Raw genomic sequence first — 15643 nt, 5'->3', positions numbered from 1 at the left:
CCAAAGTTCAACACCTCCTTCTTGATCACATTTCCGCTTGACTTCTCAAGTGCTGCACGCCACAAACAACCTTTGGATGCTTTTAGCACCAGTGGGTAACACCGCCAAGCCCCTAGCGCTAACTTTTTACACCAGCACCAGTGTGAAATCACAACCATCCCCAAAACAAACAAACAAACAAACAAACAAACAAACAAACGTAGGCAAAGCAGAAGCAGCATCATTTTGCCATGGTTTCATTTCTCCACGCTAAATTCTAAGAGAGCACTTTCAGGAGCAAGACAGCAGCTGCGGCGACCTTCTGAGTGCACAACGTCGCTGACGTTACATCTTTCATGACCCGCCCGGAATCATTTATGAGAGTTTTCTTTCTCCCGCAGTCTTCAGACGGTTAACTTTGCGCGCTTGTGACATGATCAATCATCCAAGCAAGATGTTGTGCTGCGTCCCACTTTAGCTTTGTTCTGTCGACGATGTCTCCAACAGTCGGAGCCCTCCGGGAGAGCCTGAGAGCAAATGCAAGAGAGATGAGATAATTTACCTCATTACTATGGCAACCAACAAAATCTGGACCTTTTTATCGGTTCCTTAGTCGTGTTGCATCTCTTCTTGTGGATCCATGGGAGTCCACTCCGTGAATTTTAATTAGTAAATATCTTTGACGTCTATATCCGTCAATGGCACTGAATGAGTTGGCCAGGATTCTGTCAATGTGTCCTTTGCTGCTTAAGTGAAATATGAAATTACCTTCTTGAACCGCACATATTTAAAGAGAACTTTATGCAATCTGGAGCCAGTTTCATCCCGCAAAATGACAGTTCGATTCATTTGATTCGAATCATTTGTCTCGAATCAGTCATTTCTCCAAATGTGCATCAGAAACAACGTGAAGTAAGTCTAATACAATTGATTGCTGCTCGATGTGCATCCGTAAGGCGTCCTGTCCTCCATCGTGCATATCGACCGCACACACCCGTCGGCATGCCAGTACGCATTACGTCCGAGCCAGCGAGCAAGCACAGCCTCCTCGCGCTTCCACCTCGACTTCCTGTACATGTGCAGCCCACTAGGGACAGGAGAAGCGTGCGCCATTTGGAGTTGACGTCACCTTGCAAAGTGTTCAACAACATCAAATCCAATTTGGGGCGCCTGCTTCCTTCTCATTTGTCGCCATGGCTGCTTGCTACCGGGAGCAGATGAGCGAGTCGCAAAGGTCGAGACAGTGGCGCGCCCAACTGTGTGCGCTGTCATAAAGCTTTAAAGACAGCACTAATGGCCAGCATGAATAAGCTGGCAGGCTTTTAGGGCAGAAGCACCCCCCCCCCCACACACACACACACACACCGCCCCTCGCTGTAACCCACATAGCCTCCTGGATGAGCTTTGACCTCCTACTAGTTGTACAGGCTACTCTACTCCTGTAATCCCAGCAGAGTGCTGCTTCAATATTTACAATTTCACAAGTTTTTTGTTTGTTTGTTTGTTTGTTTGTTTTACAGTGGAACTGATCACCAGCTATTCAATGGGGGGGGGGAATTGCTTCACTGAAAGGCTCTTAGCTGCCACAAGAGGCCGCCAAAGCCCACTGGTCAACAAATTTGTACAAAAATGTTGAAACAAATTTGCAAATACATTTTTTTTATATTTTGTTTTTGCACTGAACTTTTTCGCCACGTGTAGCTTGAAAGCTTGAGTAGCTTGACACGGCTGGCCTGGTGGCTCTTGCGTCACTTGATCAGATTTGAACATTTCAATCCAAATATTCAATCAATCCTTTTGGACTGCATGAATTGAAATAGTGATGATCAAGCATCTATGAGTCTTGCTGTATCATTTCTCTTATGTATGTTCTCACAATAGTGTTTACAGAAGTACAGTAGAGTCAATCTGGAAAAACATATTTCTGCTATGATTCTGTTTGATAGAAAAGCATCTTTCTGTGTTTTCTCTGACTGTGATGCTTCACTGAGCACCTTGTCCCACATGGGTTGACCTTTAACCCTTCCCGCATCCACTCGCCCGCTGGTCGTACGCAATGTTGCGGCTGCCTTTACCTGCTCCCCTGTGTCGACGTGCCAAAACAGTTTGGATCAGAGCGGTTGTTGTGTTGAGGCAGGTGGTGAGGTTGTCGCGTGCAAAAGCGGACAAAAGGTCAAACGGTCAAATTGCCATCATCAGAACCTGAATCGCCTTTATTGTCGCTGTACATAAGCAGCGTTGCCTGGTCTGCTTTTCTTTTTTTCTGTTCTCCACTTACCTGATGACGGCCAGTGGGCGGAGTCTCTTGCTGCACACCTGTCTGCCGTTATGCTTTAGCAGGGTATTTATAAGTGCAGCTGATTATTGAATATGCAAATTATTGCTTTCTCATGGTGTAGCACTAGCTCGGGTTTTCTGGTCTACTTCTAGTTGTGTTTTGGGCCTTTTTGTGTTGTTACTTCTTCCTTGTTTAAAATAAATAAATAAATAAATAAATAAATAAATGAGTGAGTGAGTGAGTGAGTGAGTGAGTGAGTGAGTGAGTGAGTGAGTGAGTGAGTGAGTGAGTGAGTGAGTGAGTGAGTGAATAAATAAATAAATAAATTTTCAAAAGTAAAGAAATAAAAAGGTTACTGAAAGATCGTCTTTTGAAATTGAGTTCAAAACCTTTTTTAAAAGCGCAAACATTTTAAACCTACATTGATTATTTTTTTTAGCATTTGAAAACTCTCTTTTATATTTTAATATAAAATGAATTATACTCTTGACTTAAATTTCCCTGTAGTTCCCATTGAAAATTTGTAATTTCCCCAAATTTCTTCTTTAATGGAGAAATGTCAAGATGAAAATGTACAATTCCGTGCTTGTCTCTTTACCACTTTTGAAAGATCTTCATTGTTCTGTCAACTTTAGTGCAAAGTCACTAAATAATGCAAGCGTATTTCCTTTTTTTTCTGTCTTCTGTAGCACCTGTTCCGTTCTCTAGGAAGCTGCCGAAGCTCTCACATCCATCCCCGACTAAAAGCTCTGACATCTCACAGGGCGATCACACACTGAGCTGACAGAAATACTGCTCGTGTGTGTGTGTGTGCATGCCTGTAACACAACCTTGACCTACATGCTGAACAAACAAGCAAAGGTGTGGGGGAGGAAAAGATAGCAGGTCGTAGTATTTATTCATTTTACTATCTCATCTTTACCATCTAGTATCTATCTGTGGCAGTCATGATTGTTTCAAGGAACGAGTTCACACTTGTCAAATTGTGTAAATTGTGTTCCTGGACCACAAATCTGGCAGTCACCTCTTAACAAATGTCCTCTTGGATGTACAAGTTGTTTTAACCCACTGCGGTGGCCACCCATGCCACTGCAGAGCTACTTCCTGTCACCAAGTTGGAGATGCCAGTTTGGATCAGAGGAGAGGCGTCAAGATGCTGTGCCGCTTGTCCGTTTTGTTACCACCCCTGACTGTCACATACACAGACACCTGCGGGGTACACGCTCCATCCACCCAAATACTTTCCAGACCCTGGAAGGTGAATTCAGAAATTTGGATCATTTAAATCGGCTACATGCGTTATTTTTGAAGATTATTGTGGAAAAAGTGTCACGTTTGAGACCCAATTGTGGAGCTATTTGAATTTTGCCTTTTTAATGAGCTTAATGATAAATATTATTTATTAATTATTTTACCTGCCGTGAATGTTTTGGGAATGTGGTTGAGAGCCAGTGTATGTATATTTGTTGTTTTATGCAATCTGTACTTTTTTTTAAAATATATATTTTTGTGGGTGTGATTTCTTCAGTGTCGTCTATTGAAAGTATGAAAATAATAAAAAAATGTGACGGTTGTTCTCCTGTGATACCTTTGGTAAATGTTTCCCATGAACCCCTTCTCCCACTTTTTCTTTATTTTATTCTTTTTTTTTTTTTTAACCTTAAAAGGTTCACTTTCTGAGTACAATTCAATCTCGTTCTGGTCAACTCGTATGGCTTCTCCAGGTTTTAAAACAGGTCTTTTACGCTCCCTTCTGGCCACTAGTACTCATCGCAGTGAAACAAACATTGAAGCAGTCGTTTCAAATAGTAGGCCTAGCAGACTGCAGGTCATACTTGACTGTTAACATGTCAGCATCGTATCCACACAGCCACTGGGAGGAATAGTAAATCCTTATCATTGTGCCTTGGTGTGTCTCAACTCTTTGCCAATATTTATTTTCATGAAACATATGTCAATATAATTTAGATACTAGTTTAGTTCTTTTTTTCTTTCTTTCTTTCTTTTTTTTTTTTTTTTTTTTTTTTTTTTTTTTACTGAATAGTTGAAAGTGAGGCGGCTCAGTGATGCACTGGGTAGCACGTCCGCCTCACAGTTTGGAGGGTGCGGGTTCGATTCCACCTCCGGCCCTCCCTGTGTGGAGTTTGCATGTTCTCCCCGTGTCTGCGTGGGTTTTCTCCGGGCACTCCGGTTTCTCCCACATCCCCAAAACATGCTTGGTAGGCCGATTGAGCACTCCAAATTGCCCCTAGGTGCGAGTGCGAGTGCGGATGGTTGTTCGTCTCTGTGTGCCCTGCGATTGGCTGGCAATCGGTTCAGGGTGTCCCTTGCCTGCCAGCTGGGGTGTGAAAGTGATGTAGATTAAGATATGTAGAGTAGAATGTTCCAATGCAGAAGAACACACATCTAATCCTATGCGTGGATTAACATCTTCATTTGGGTTTTCCTTTAATCCCGCTGCTCGCTGGAAATGTGAGGCATTCAAATGCTTTAATCATTGTCTTGCTCCTATTTTTGGTTACATTTGTGTCATGTAGCCCATTAAACAACAGCCACGGATTTTGACTGACCCAAATGCAGCGGCACAGAAGAATGAGTTATTTTGTTGTGGGTCACCAGAAATCTGTCATTGAGTGGCCGGTAACTGAAGGAGTGGCATTGTGCTGATTGTTTTGCCAGCTGACTCGGTGAAACTGGAACCCTGCAGACACCCGATAGCTGCTGGTATGGGAAACCTACTTCCTTCCCTTCAATACAAAAAGAATGCTGGCAAAAATACTCTTGATTCTGTTTGGGAAGTAATGAGAATATGAGAATCGAATATGTGCTATAATTAATTATCAATTGCTGAAGCAAAACACTGTAATTCTTTAAACTGCTGAGATATCAAATGTGACAAGGAGAGTTGGAATGGTGCGAAAGGGGTCAAAGAGAATGTGTTGAAGTACGACGTGAGGCTCCACACGGGCACGGAGCACTCTGGATTTGCACGGTATTAATGTAATCTTTCTCTCAGGTCGGCTTGCAATTTATCAGATGCGTCCTGCCTCATCTTACAGATGAGCAAACAATCTGACATCTGGACCTGCAGCCAGCAGGGGGAGAAATTTGAAGATTTATTTATTTATGTATTTATGTATTTATGTATTTATGTATTTATGTATTTATTTATTATTTATTTATTTATTTATTTATTTATTTATTTATTCGTTCGTTCGTTCGTTCATTTATTTATTTATTTATTTATTTACTTATTTATTAATTAATTTATTTATTTATTTTTTATTTTATTTTATTTTATTTTATTTATTTATTTATTTATTTATTTATTTATTTATTTATTTATTTGCACGTATTTATTCATTTATTGATTTATTTTGCAAACTTCACATTTCTGCACATACTGTGAAGTAGTTGAGATTAAGAGCTTCTTTTACAGTCATTTATTTATTTATTTATTTATTTATTTATTCGTTCGTTCGTTCGTTCGTTTATTTATTTATTTATTTATTTATTTATTTATTTATTTTTTATTTTATTTATTTATTTATTTATTTATTTATTTATTAATTTATTTATTTATTTATTTGCACGTATTTATTCATTTATTGATTTATTTTGCAAACTTCACATTTCTGCACATACTGTGAAGTAGTTGAGATTAAGAGCTTCTTTTACAGTCAGTTGATAATGGCCTTCTAATTCTGCTCGGTGGCCCACTTTGCCTTCGATTGCTTAACCCCAAGCTTGGCCCGCCTTCCCGTGGCCTGCTAAATAATTGACAAGCTTTCCTCCCCTGGCTGCTGTGTGCCTCTCCATCTTTCCATCCTCTTTGTAGTGTCTCTCATTAGGTTTTCCATCCTCGTGAGAGCCGTCCTCCCTCACTCTCAGCATGTCGTGTTTCCACCCGCTGCCAGCTGGATGACAATCGCGGCTGCCCCTTAAGACAAAAATGAATGTCTGTTGAGTACTTTAATTTTATTTTTTTCTTTTCAAGTTCGAGTGTGCAGAGCCATGAAGGAGTTCCTCTTCCTCTTCCTGGCCGTGCCAGCCGTGTGTTCCCGCTCTCACAGCAACTGGTGCGAGCCGGGTTGCGAGTGTCGCGGGGATGTCAGATTCACCATCTGCTCAGCAGCCTTCTTCACCGAGCTCCCGCCCAGAGTCCCGTCCAACACAGAACTACTGGACCTGTCCCACAACCGCATCGCCGTCATCCCCGAGCGCTCGTTCAACAAGAACCGCAAGCTGCGTGTGCTCCTGTTGCAGAACAATAACATCAGTGTGGTGCAGGACAGCGCCTTCTCACTATTGGAGTTCCTGCAGAAGCTGGACCTAAGCTGGAACCGGATCTCCTTCCTGGGCAAGGGTTTTTCACTGGGTTTGGCCTTCCTGCGGGAACTGGGTTTGGCTCACAACTCACTGAGCAGCCTGGACAGTAGTAGCTTCATGCACCTGGACAACCTGCAGAAGTTGAACCTGAGCTACAACAGCATCCTTACCATCCAGGTCAGATCTTTTGCCTCGATGAGCAGCTTGCGACATCTGCACCTGGCGGGCAACCGGCTGACTTCTCTAAAAAGCGGCATCTTCTCCATGCTGCGTTCGTTGGAGCTCCTCAATTTGGCCGGCAACCTCATCAATGAGACGCAGGTGGGCATCTTCAAACCGCTGGCCAGCGTGACCCTGCTCAACCTGGCCAACAACCGCTTGACCACCGTCCACTTCAAGACCTTCCTGAGCCTCCACACCTACAGCACCCACATCCTACTAGAGGGAAACCCCTGGAATTGCGACTGTGACCTACAAAGAGTTTTCCGGAAGCTGAGGAGCATCCAGAGACTCTTTTTGGACGACTACTACAATCTGACGTGCGCTGAGCCCGCGGTGCTGCGTGACTATCGGTTGAGCCTGGTGGACACGGAACTGTGCATTGCCGAGACTGTCACCGTGCTCATCATCACCGTCACTGTGGTCATAACGGTGCTGGCAGCAATGCTGATGGGGGAGAGGAAGAGGAAAAGGAAGAAGAGAAGGAAGCACTGGACGCAGCAGGGACAACTATCGGATGAGTCAGACTACTGACTTTTCCATTTTTCTTGATAGCGACTGATGAGTGAGGTTTTCCCAAGTATGAGATGTCAATTGATTGATTTGTTTTGTTTGGTGGAGCTCACAGTTAAAATCGTAGAGGAGTGATCCAAGAAGAAGTTAATTCTTGACTGATAACTGGAAACCACATCGCAGGACCACAAAATAACCAGCTCATGGCTACATTTTGTTAGAATGAATTGAACCTGTTTTGGTGTCACCATCTTGTTTGCTTTACCTGCTTATTTGTAAATAAATAATATATCAATAAATAATATTTATATTTAATATGTGTCTATAAATAAGTATGTATATATGTGTGTGTATACGCACACGCACACACACACACACACACACACACACACACACACACACACACACACACACACACACACACACACACACACACACACACACACAATTATTTGTGTCAAATACTTAAACTTCTTTCTTTGTCTGTCTATTTGTTTGTTTGTTTGTTTGTTTGTTTGTTTGTTTGTTTGTTTGTTTGTTTTCCAGAGTGGGACAAAAACATACAAATAATTGTGACAAGACATCTACATTAGCTTCATATTTGCTTTCAAGGAAAAACAATCCAAATGACGTCACATCAACGATCAAAACAGTCTATACCGCCCCCTGCAGGTAACTGGATTCAATGTAATCATCCTGTATTGTATTACATTATTGATTCCTTTGTATTTTTTAACTCTTTACTCTCGGGTTTTGTTTTCGACTATTTCATTTAAAGTATTGTTATTAAACTACACGGTTAACTCCATTTCAACTTGGACGCTGTTGCCGCGTTTAATTAGACGTTCATGTTTGTTCTTTTCAATATTTTAATTTTGCAATCACGATGAAAAGAATAAAATTAATCTGATACAGATTGCTTTGGGCGTCATATGGTCGAGACAGCTTCACCGGTCTCGGCCGACACTGATAATTTATTAATAAAATTGGGAGGATCCCATCCACTCGCCGGAGTAGGAAGTTCATCGAATTTCACCCGTATGCAAATCGGATGTAGACAAAAATTAAAGACTATTACGTTCAGCAGCTATAGTTATTGTTCAATATAAATAGTTAGATATGCAAAAAGGCACATAAATATGTAAACATACGCTATACAAATTTAAAAGTGGTATGATTGACCACCTTATTCTTTATTAATGTCAAGATAGTAAAAACGCAATGTAACACCCTTCCTTATTTTGAAAGCAAATTACGGAAGTTTATCATATCTATTATGGTTAACTTAACGCTGATGTCGGTGCGGGACAGGTGGGAACTCCGGTTCGACGAGCTAACCCGAATAAGACAAACGAGCCGATGACAAACCGATACCCGTACTAAATTTGCACAGTACGGCGATTTGTATCGGATTCAAGCGATAAACTGAGAACATATATCGCAATTCGTTGGTGACATGCCGTACCAGAGAGCGACATCCTCAAAGAGAAAGTGTGAAATAAGAGTTTGATGTGAATGGGATCGGTGACATAAGCAGGTAAGCTGTTGACATTTATTTGTCACCTTATTTGCATTTTATCTGATTAAAAAATTGTCTAGTTCGCGTAATATTATTCGCTGTTCAAATCATTTTTTTGGGGGGGGGGCTGTTTTAAATTTGGGACAGTTTTCAAATATAGCTTTCTATTGTTTTGTTTTTTCTAAGCGCTCTTTGCTTTGAAGTGACGCACACTTGTTTCTTCGACGGTTTAAGATAGAAAGAAAGGAAGGAAGCACTTCCGCAACGGGGCAAGTGGCGGCCGGGATTTCCAAACTGCGGCGCTGGGGCCACTCGATGCCTTTTAAGGACCCCGGCTTGCTTTGTTTTCATGGCTTGTGTTGAAAATCATTTCTGGTCACTGGTACATAACGCGCTATAAACTGAACCTCCTCCATGTCAGTGAGCTGTAGTGTGGCGAGCAAGACGTTTTTCTTATAAAATTGAAAACATTGAAGCTGGTTGTTCTCATATTTGCTCTAATTCATTAAATCCATCAATCGTGCTTTATGTAAACAATGCCGCGTAAGTTGCATTTCTAATTATTCCACAGACCCATATAACGAGATATAAAGTATATTTCAAATAACTATCATATTAAAACAATATAATCAAACCATCTGTGTCACTTCAAATCATTAAATCCATCGATCAAATTCCTCGTTCTTTATGTCAACAACGCCGCGCACGATCTAGTATATAACTATATTGTAGCGTTAACAAAGTACCAGGAAAGACGTGGGTTTGGTAAACGGCTCTTTATTTAAGAAAACAAGAGTTCAACGAGAAACATATACAAGTTGCGACACAAAATAAAATATATCAAATAATTCTAACATAAATAACACGTTTTTCAAACCTTGTGTCACTCCAAATCATTAAATCCTTCAAACGTGGAGCCTTTCATCATCTTCGTCATCCCGTGATCAAATCCTTTGTGCTTTATGTAAACAACCACCGACCGCTCCGCTCCGCGCCCTGAGATCACTTGCAGTTCAAATGACAGTAATCCCTTGGTACATCGCGGTTCGTTTATCGCGGTTTCACTACATCGCAGATTTTTGAATTTTGAAAATTCACATATAAGTCGCTCCTGAGTGTAAGTCGCTCCCCCCACCCAAACTATGAAAAAAAAAAACGCGATTTATAGTCCGAAAATTACGGCAGATACATCTGCTTGAAGCTAAATAAGTCTAACTCTCTGAGCTTTTCAAATTCATCACGTTACGATGTAGCTAACTTGTTGCCGGCCGCGAGATTGGCAGGAAACAAGATTGGAATGAGTCCTGTTGTTTTCATTTCATATTTCTCCAGATATGCCAGCTGATGACAAGGTTGCCATCCTGACGGACGATGAAGAAGAGCCACAGAACAAATCTGTGCCGGAGGGCGCATTCAACAAGCTGTCATTGCAGCAAAGTGGTCTTCCCGCGCCAGTTCCTCTTTCCATGGACTCTGAAGCGCCGAGGACCTCGCAGTCCAGCCCGTCCGGGTCCTCGAACTGCTGTCAGAGGATGTTCCACCGCATCAACACTCAGCTGCTCGTCTCCAAAGTCTTCTACTTCTTCTTCTACGCCGCCTATGGCTCACTTCACCCGCTGCTTGCCGTCTACTATAAGCAGCTGGGCATGTCCGCCAGTCGCAGCGGCCTGCTGGTGGGCATCCGTTACTTTATCGAGTTCTGCAGCGCGCCATTCTGGGGCCTCGTGGCCGACCGCTTCAAGAAGGGGAAGGCCGTGTTGCTGTTCTCTGTCTTCTGCTGGTTGGTGTTCAACTGCAGCATCGTCTTTGTCAAGCCGGCCGACATGAAATGCGTGGAGAAAGGTGACGGCGTGACCGTCGAGCCCCCAATCACAGGCCTGCTCCCGCCCGGGAACGTCACACAGGAGAGCAACTCCAGCGGGCGCGTCCGCCGTGGCCTTCTTGACTTCCACTGGTTCCCAGTGCCCAGAAGCAAACGAAGCGTCAACGACACCCCGCCGGATATCAACACCACCACCGCCGCCACAACTATCAGTCCCACTCCAACCACCGGTCACAAGGATCACCAAATCGTCTATGACGAAACCCAAGTGGAGAACATCTTCCTCATCATTTTGCTGCTCATCATCGTGGGCGAGTTCTTCGGCGCACCGGCCATCACCATCGTGGACACGGTCACGTTGCAGTACCTGGGCAAGGCCCGCGATCGCTACGGCCTGCAGAGGATGTGGGGCTCTCTGGGCTGGGGGCTGGCCATGCTGCTGGTGGGCATCTGGATCGACCACACCCACATCAGCGTCACCGTCGACGGCCTCGGCTGCATCCTGCCCGATGTCCACAACTATCAGACCGCCTTCATCGTCTTCGGGGTGCTGATGGGTCTGGCCTTTGTTGTCGCCACTCAGTTCTACTTTGAAAAGGGCGGTGAATATCGGCAGGAGGTCCCGGAGGGTGTCGCCGAAGAGACGGATAGCCCGCCGGCGCCATCCAACTCGGACCCGACCGGCGGCGGCGGCAGTGGCGTTGTTCTGGATGAGGACTTTCACTACATTGACCTTCTGAAGCTGCTGTGCAGCGTGCGCTACAGCTCGGTTCTCTTCGTGGCCTGGTTCATGGGCTTCGGCTACGGCTTTGTCTTCAGCTTCCTCTACTGGCACCTGGAAGACCTGCACGGCACCTACACGCTCTTCGGCGTCTGCTCTGTCATGAGTCACGTCTCGGAGCTCGGCGCCTACTTCACCAGCCACAAGTTCATCGAGCTGGTGGGACACATCAGGTGAGATCTTGAAGTGTTATGTGATGGATCCCAGTTGTCCTGGAAACAGGGGTCAGATTATAAATGCTGCATTTTTAATTCCGCAAAGGAAATTAAGGAAATTCAATTCTCGCAAGAAATTGAACCCCTGCTGCTTTGGAGGTTCCATTTTGTGCTCAAGGGCACATTGACTAGCATCCTTGTTATTGATGTGGCCTTCAGCTGCAACATTTTGCAACGTGCCTTACATGGCCTTCAGTCAGGAATTGTGTACATGCCATTCGAGGCGGATGACGTCGGCGTAGTCTCCGCATGATCGGTCGCCTTGAAAAGGAGGCTCCACCATGACACACTGTCTGCCGTCGCTCTTTCAAAGGTGGCACTTTGCTGTCGTGCATGAGGAAGTACGTGTCTGCAAACATGTTGTGTGTGCTGAGCAAATGCAATAACACCTCGCCTTGCGGTGATAAATTTGTGGTCTAAGGGTGGAAAGTGTTTGAATTGCATCATTCGTGTCGGACAGCGCTTTCAATGTCGGGACGTCACCGAAACGTTTGACGTTGTTTTGGCCCTCAGGGTGCTCTACATCGGCCTGGCCTGCAACACGGCGCGCTACCTCTACATCTCCTACCTGAAGAATGCCTGGACTGTGCTTCCAGTGGAGATCCTCCAAGGTAACGTGCACGCTCGTTTCCAATTTAAGACTCGGGGGCTACACCTGGCCAATCGCATCATTTTGCGGGGCCCAGCAAGCAAATCACGTCTACTTGGTGTTTTTAGCGCAGATCTGTGCCAAATCCCAATCTTTGTTTGTTTGGCTGATAAAGTGAATGTTCCAGGAATGTCATGTGACCTGTGGTTGTGGTTATGCTGCAGGTGTGACCCACGCCTCTGTTTGGGCCGCTTGTATTTCTTTCTTGAGCGCCGCTGTCCCACCAGCTCTCAGGACATCAGCCCAAGGCATCCTGCAGGGTCTTCATCTCGGGCTGGGCCGCGGCTGTGGGGCCATGGTGGGGGGGCTGCTGGTCGGTTACTTTGGTAGGATTCATTCGAGTCATCACCCTACATGATGTCCAGTGCCTTGTTTGACAATATGACGTGACAAAAACAACTGTACACCGGTGTCACCGTTTTTGCAGGCGCTGCGGTGTCATTCCGGGGCATTGGCATGGCTTCCCTCGTCATACTCCTCATTTTCGTCCTCATCCAGTGCTTGGCAGACAAACCAGAGGGAGATGGTGGGTAATGACCGGCTTTACAAATGTTCAGATAGGTTGTCAGTGGCAGGAGTTTCATATAGTTTTTGTAATTTTTTTATTTTTATTTTGATTGAGTTACTTTACAGTGTTGCGTTGATTTATAAGTTTAAGTTGTTGTTTTTATTTTTAAACGGCTTTTTAATTTAGTTGGTATTTGTTTTCATTTCTGCGTGTTCACATTTTGTGTATTTGTGTGTGTAAAATTTTTTTGAAAAAAGTAGAAAGTATTGTGCAGTAAAAAGTGGACCCTCCTACCAACATAAATACATTTAAAATCTTTTTTTGTTTCTGTAATATCACTCGAGGATGGAGAAGACTCAGAACTGTGAGATGGACGTGCTAACCACTCATCCAACCTATTCTTGACATTTTTTTTTTTTTTTTTTTTTTACCAGAGAACAGAATGCTGGCCGAGAACATTCCAGTCCCCTCCAGCCCTGTTCCCATTGCCACCATTGACTTGATAGAGAACCAAAGCAGGGACCAGCAGCAGGTGGCCCATCTTACTGTGAAGAAGACCAAGTACCAAGAAGAGCAGGAAGACATCGCCCGGCCGGCCTGGGTGCTCTCGGGTTCCCCCTGGGTCACACTCGCCTTCGCTATTGTCCAGATCAGAGAGATGGTGAACATGGCCAAGAGTGGACTGCTGCCACGAGAGACTCAGTCCCTACAGGTGAACCACGTCACCTGTTCTTATGAAGTTTCTCTAGTGTCTGAGGAGAAAACGTCTCACTTTATTGTGTTGTGTTTGGTTTTGTAGACCGGTACTTGCGGGTAGCTCCAGCTGAAAAACACGTTTGTTTGTTTTTTAACCTTTTTAAAATAATTATAATTATAATAACTAGAGTTGCGGGCTGCTATAAAGAACCCTCGCAGCCCTGGCCTTTAATACACGCCCGTTTTGACTACTCCCACTTTCTGGCGTTGTAGCGGTCCCAGTAACCAGGTGTGTTTGTCTCAAGCAGTTTTTGACTTTCATTGAAGTGAGCAAGCCTGCTTGAATGAGCTGAGAGCACAAAAGGGAGTTGGGTCACACCTACAGGACGTGAATTTTCGATCCGGTCTTTCCGGAGTTCTGTCTCCCTTTGAAGTCATTTACCTCACGTAATATCTTTTTGACTTAAAATTTGCATATTAAATTATGGTTGAGGACAAAAAGGCCAACATCCAATATTGAACCATTTGGTGTGTTTTCGCAGAGACTTGTTTGTTGACTCGTGGTGCCATCAGATGGTTCTTTTGCGAAACCGTGTCATGTCGAAATGGTCTATATTACGTCTCTGGGGCATCCTTTTTGCTCACAAGGACAGAGAGTTCACTTTCATTTGCATAGCAAGGGGGGGGGGGGGGATGCTAACCAGAAGAAGCAGATACAGCGAAAATAGCAGGGGACCTAAAATTGAACCCCGTGGAACACCATGTCAGAGTGGGGCAGAGCAGGACCAAGAGCAACCAAGGCTAACACAAAACGTTCTGTCTGCAAAACAGAATCAAAACCACTCTAGTATGTTACCCATTAATGCCCACCATACATATGACTAAAATGCTAACAAGGCAACAGAACATTGTGTGCATTTTAGTCATATGTATGGGAGTGCTTCAGCAGTCTGTATGGATGTGTGTCAGCCATTTCTTGTCTTCACGACCAGGTTCCTAATGAGGGAGCGGAGGTGGCTGCAGCGCAGCGAGCTGCTGGTGATTGCGACACGGCACCCACAGCCGGACCAAGCCCCACCCCCACAGACTCTAACAAAGAGCAGCAGACGCCGGATGGAAAAACCAACTTAAAATTTTCGTAGTTGAACTCGCTGCCACTTTAAGACTGTAAGACAACTGATGACAAAGTGCCTCTTTCGTATGTTGTACCATATGATGGTGATTTAATTTAAACTTGAGGAGATGAGTCTTTTCTAGGCTTTTCTGCGCTTGAGGTCTTTGTTTTATGTTCTACCAGTTTTTACGTCAACATTCCTGTTTGGTTGGGCAAAGCGATTTTAGTCGCCTTATCTTCTACATTCCCGGCAAAGCACTGTAATACTCAAAACAGTATTTAAATCCATTCTGTTATCGCAGCCATTTCAGAGCGTTTGGAGCTATCGTGAGGAAGAGATGTGCTGACTGCAGTTTGAGAAAGCAATCGTGCCGTCAAACTCTTTGCTCACTTAAAGTGAACATTCGAAATAAAAGGCCAAAGGATTCCATCATGTATCGTTGAAGGCCTGTTTCATTATCTGTCTGATCTTTATCTGGCACTGACGTAAAAAACACTTCCTTCCCTGTAAAATATTGTTGAAGTTCTGTTGTTGACCACTTGGTGGCAGTAGCACACTGGAGTGATCGCTCTTTTCAAAACCTCCGTGGCTGCGTGTGGAGGGTTACTGAGGTCGTGATGCGCCTACAAATGATTGGCGTGTGTGTGGGAGGACAGTATTAAGCTTCCTCAAAAAGTAGACTGTTGTAAAAAAAAAAAAAAAATTGGCTAAGGGAGTTAGTTTGTTGGTGTGATGTGTCTTGCCCTCCTGCTGGGCAGCCACAATTTAAGCCCCCTCCTCCTCGAAAACAAAATAAATATAGATTTTTAACAAAACCTGCTTAAAATGTCTGCAGTGTCTAAGGGTGGGGGGGGGGGTTTCCAGTTGTGTCGTTACAGCAAGCAAGCGGGGGAATTCCAACTCGTGTGCTGCATCCAAATTCAAAGGCCAGCAACGTGGTTTCCAAATTCGAGCAAAAACAATTAGCGGGCCCTTCAAGGCTCCTCCCCACGTCGCCTCCACCGACCACATAAACCGTCA

General features: G+C 44.2%; 2 protein-coding genes across 2 annotated transcripts; both read left to right on the top strand.

Moving 5' to 3' along the window:
- The first annotated feature begins 6271 nt into the window (after positions 1-6271).
- LOC147062691 (uncharacterized) lies at positions 6272-7339 on the top strand. Its single transcript, XM_085922065.1, has one exon. It carries the CDS (start codon positions 6272-6274, stop codon positions 7337-7339), a length of 1068 nt encoding a protein of 355 aa, XP_085778191.1.
- A 1269-nt stretch (positions 7340-8608) lies between these two features.
- On the top strand, positions 8609-15438 carry LOC147062690 (major facilitator superfamily domain-containing protein 6-like). Its single transcript, XM_085922552.1, has 7 exons — positions 8609-8855; positions 10170-11613; positions 12169-12266; positions 12469-12630; positions 12732-12830; positions 13247-13524; positions 14501-15438. The coding sequence occupies exons 2-7, from the start codon at positions 10172-10174 to the stop codon at positions 14648-14650; spliced, it is 2229 nt and encodes a 742-aa protein (XP_085778678.1). The 5' UTR covers positions 8609-8855; positions 10170-10171; the 3' UTR covers positions 14651-15438.
- The last annotated feature ends 205 nt before the right edge of the window (positions 15439-15643 follow it).

This window comes from Syngnathus leptorhynchus, chromosome 1 (assembly GCF_054491065.1).
Source record: "Syngnathus leptorhynchus isolate UIUO chromosome 1, UIUO_Slep, whole genome shotgun sequence".
Lineage (NCBI taxonomy): Eukaryota > Metazoa > Chordata > Actinopteri > Syngnathiformes > Syngnathidae > Syngnathus > Syngnathus leptorhynchus.
This window is presented reverse-complemented; position numbering and strand designations above follow the sequence as displayed.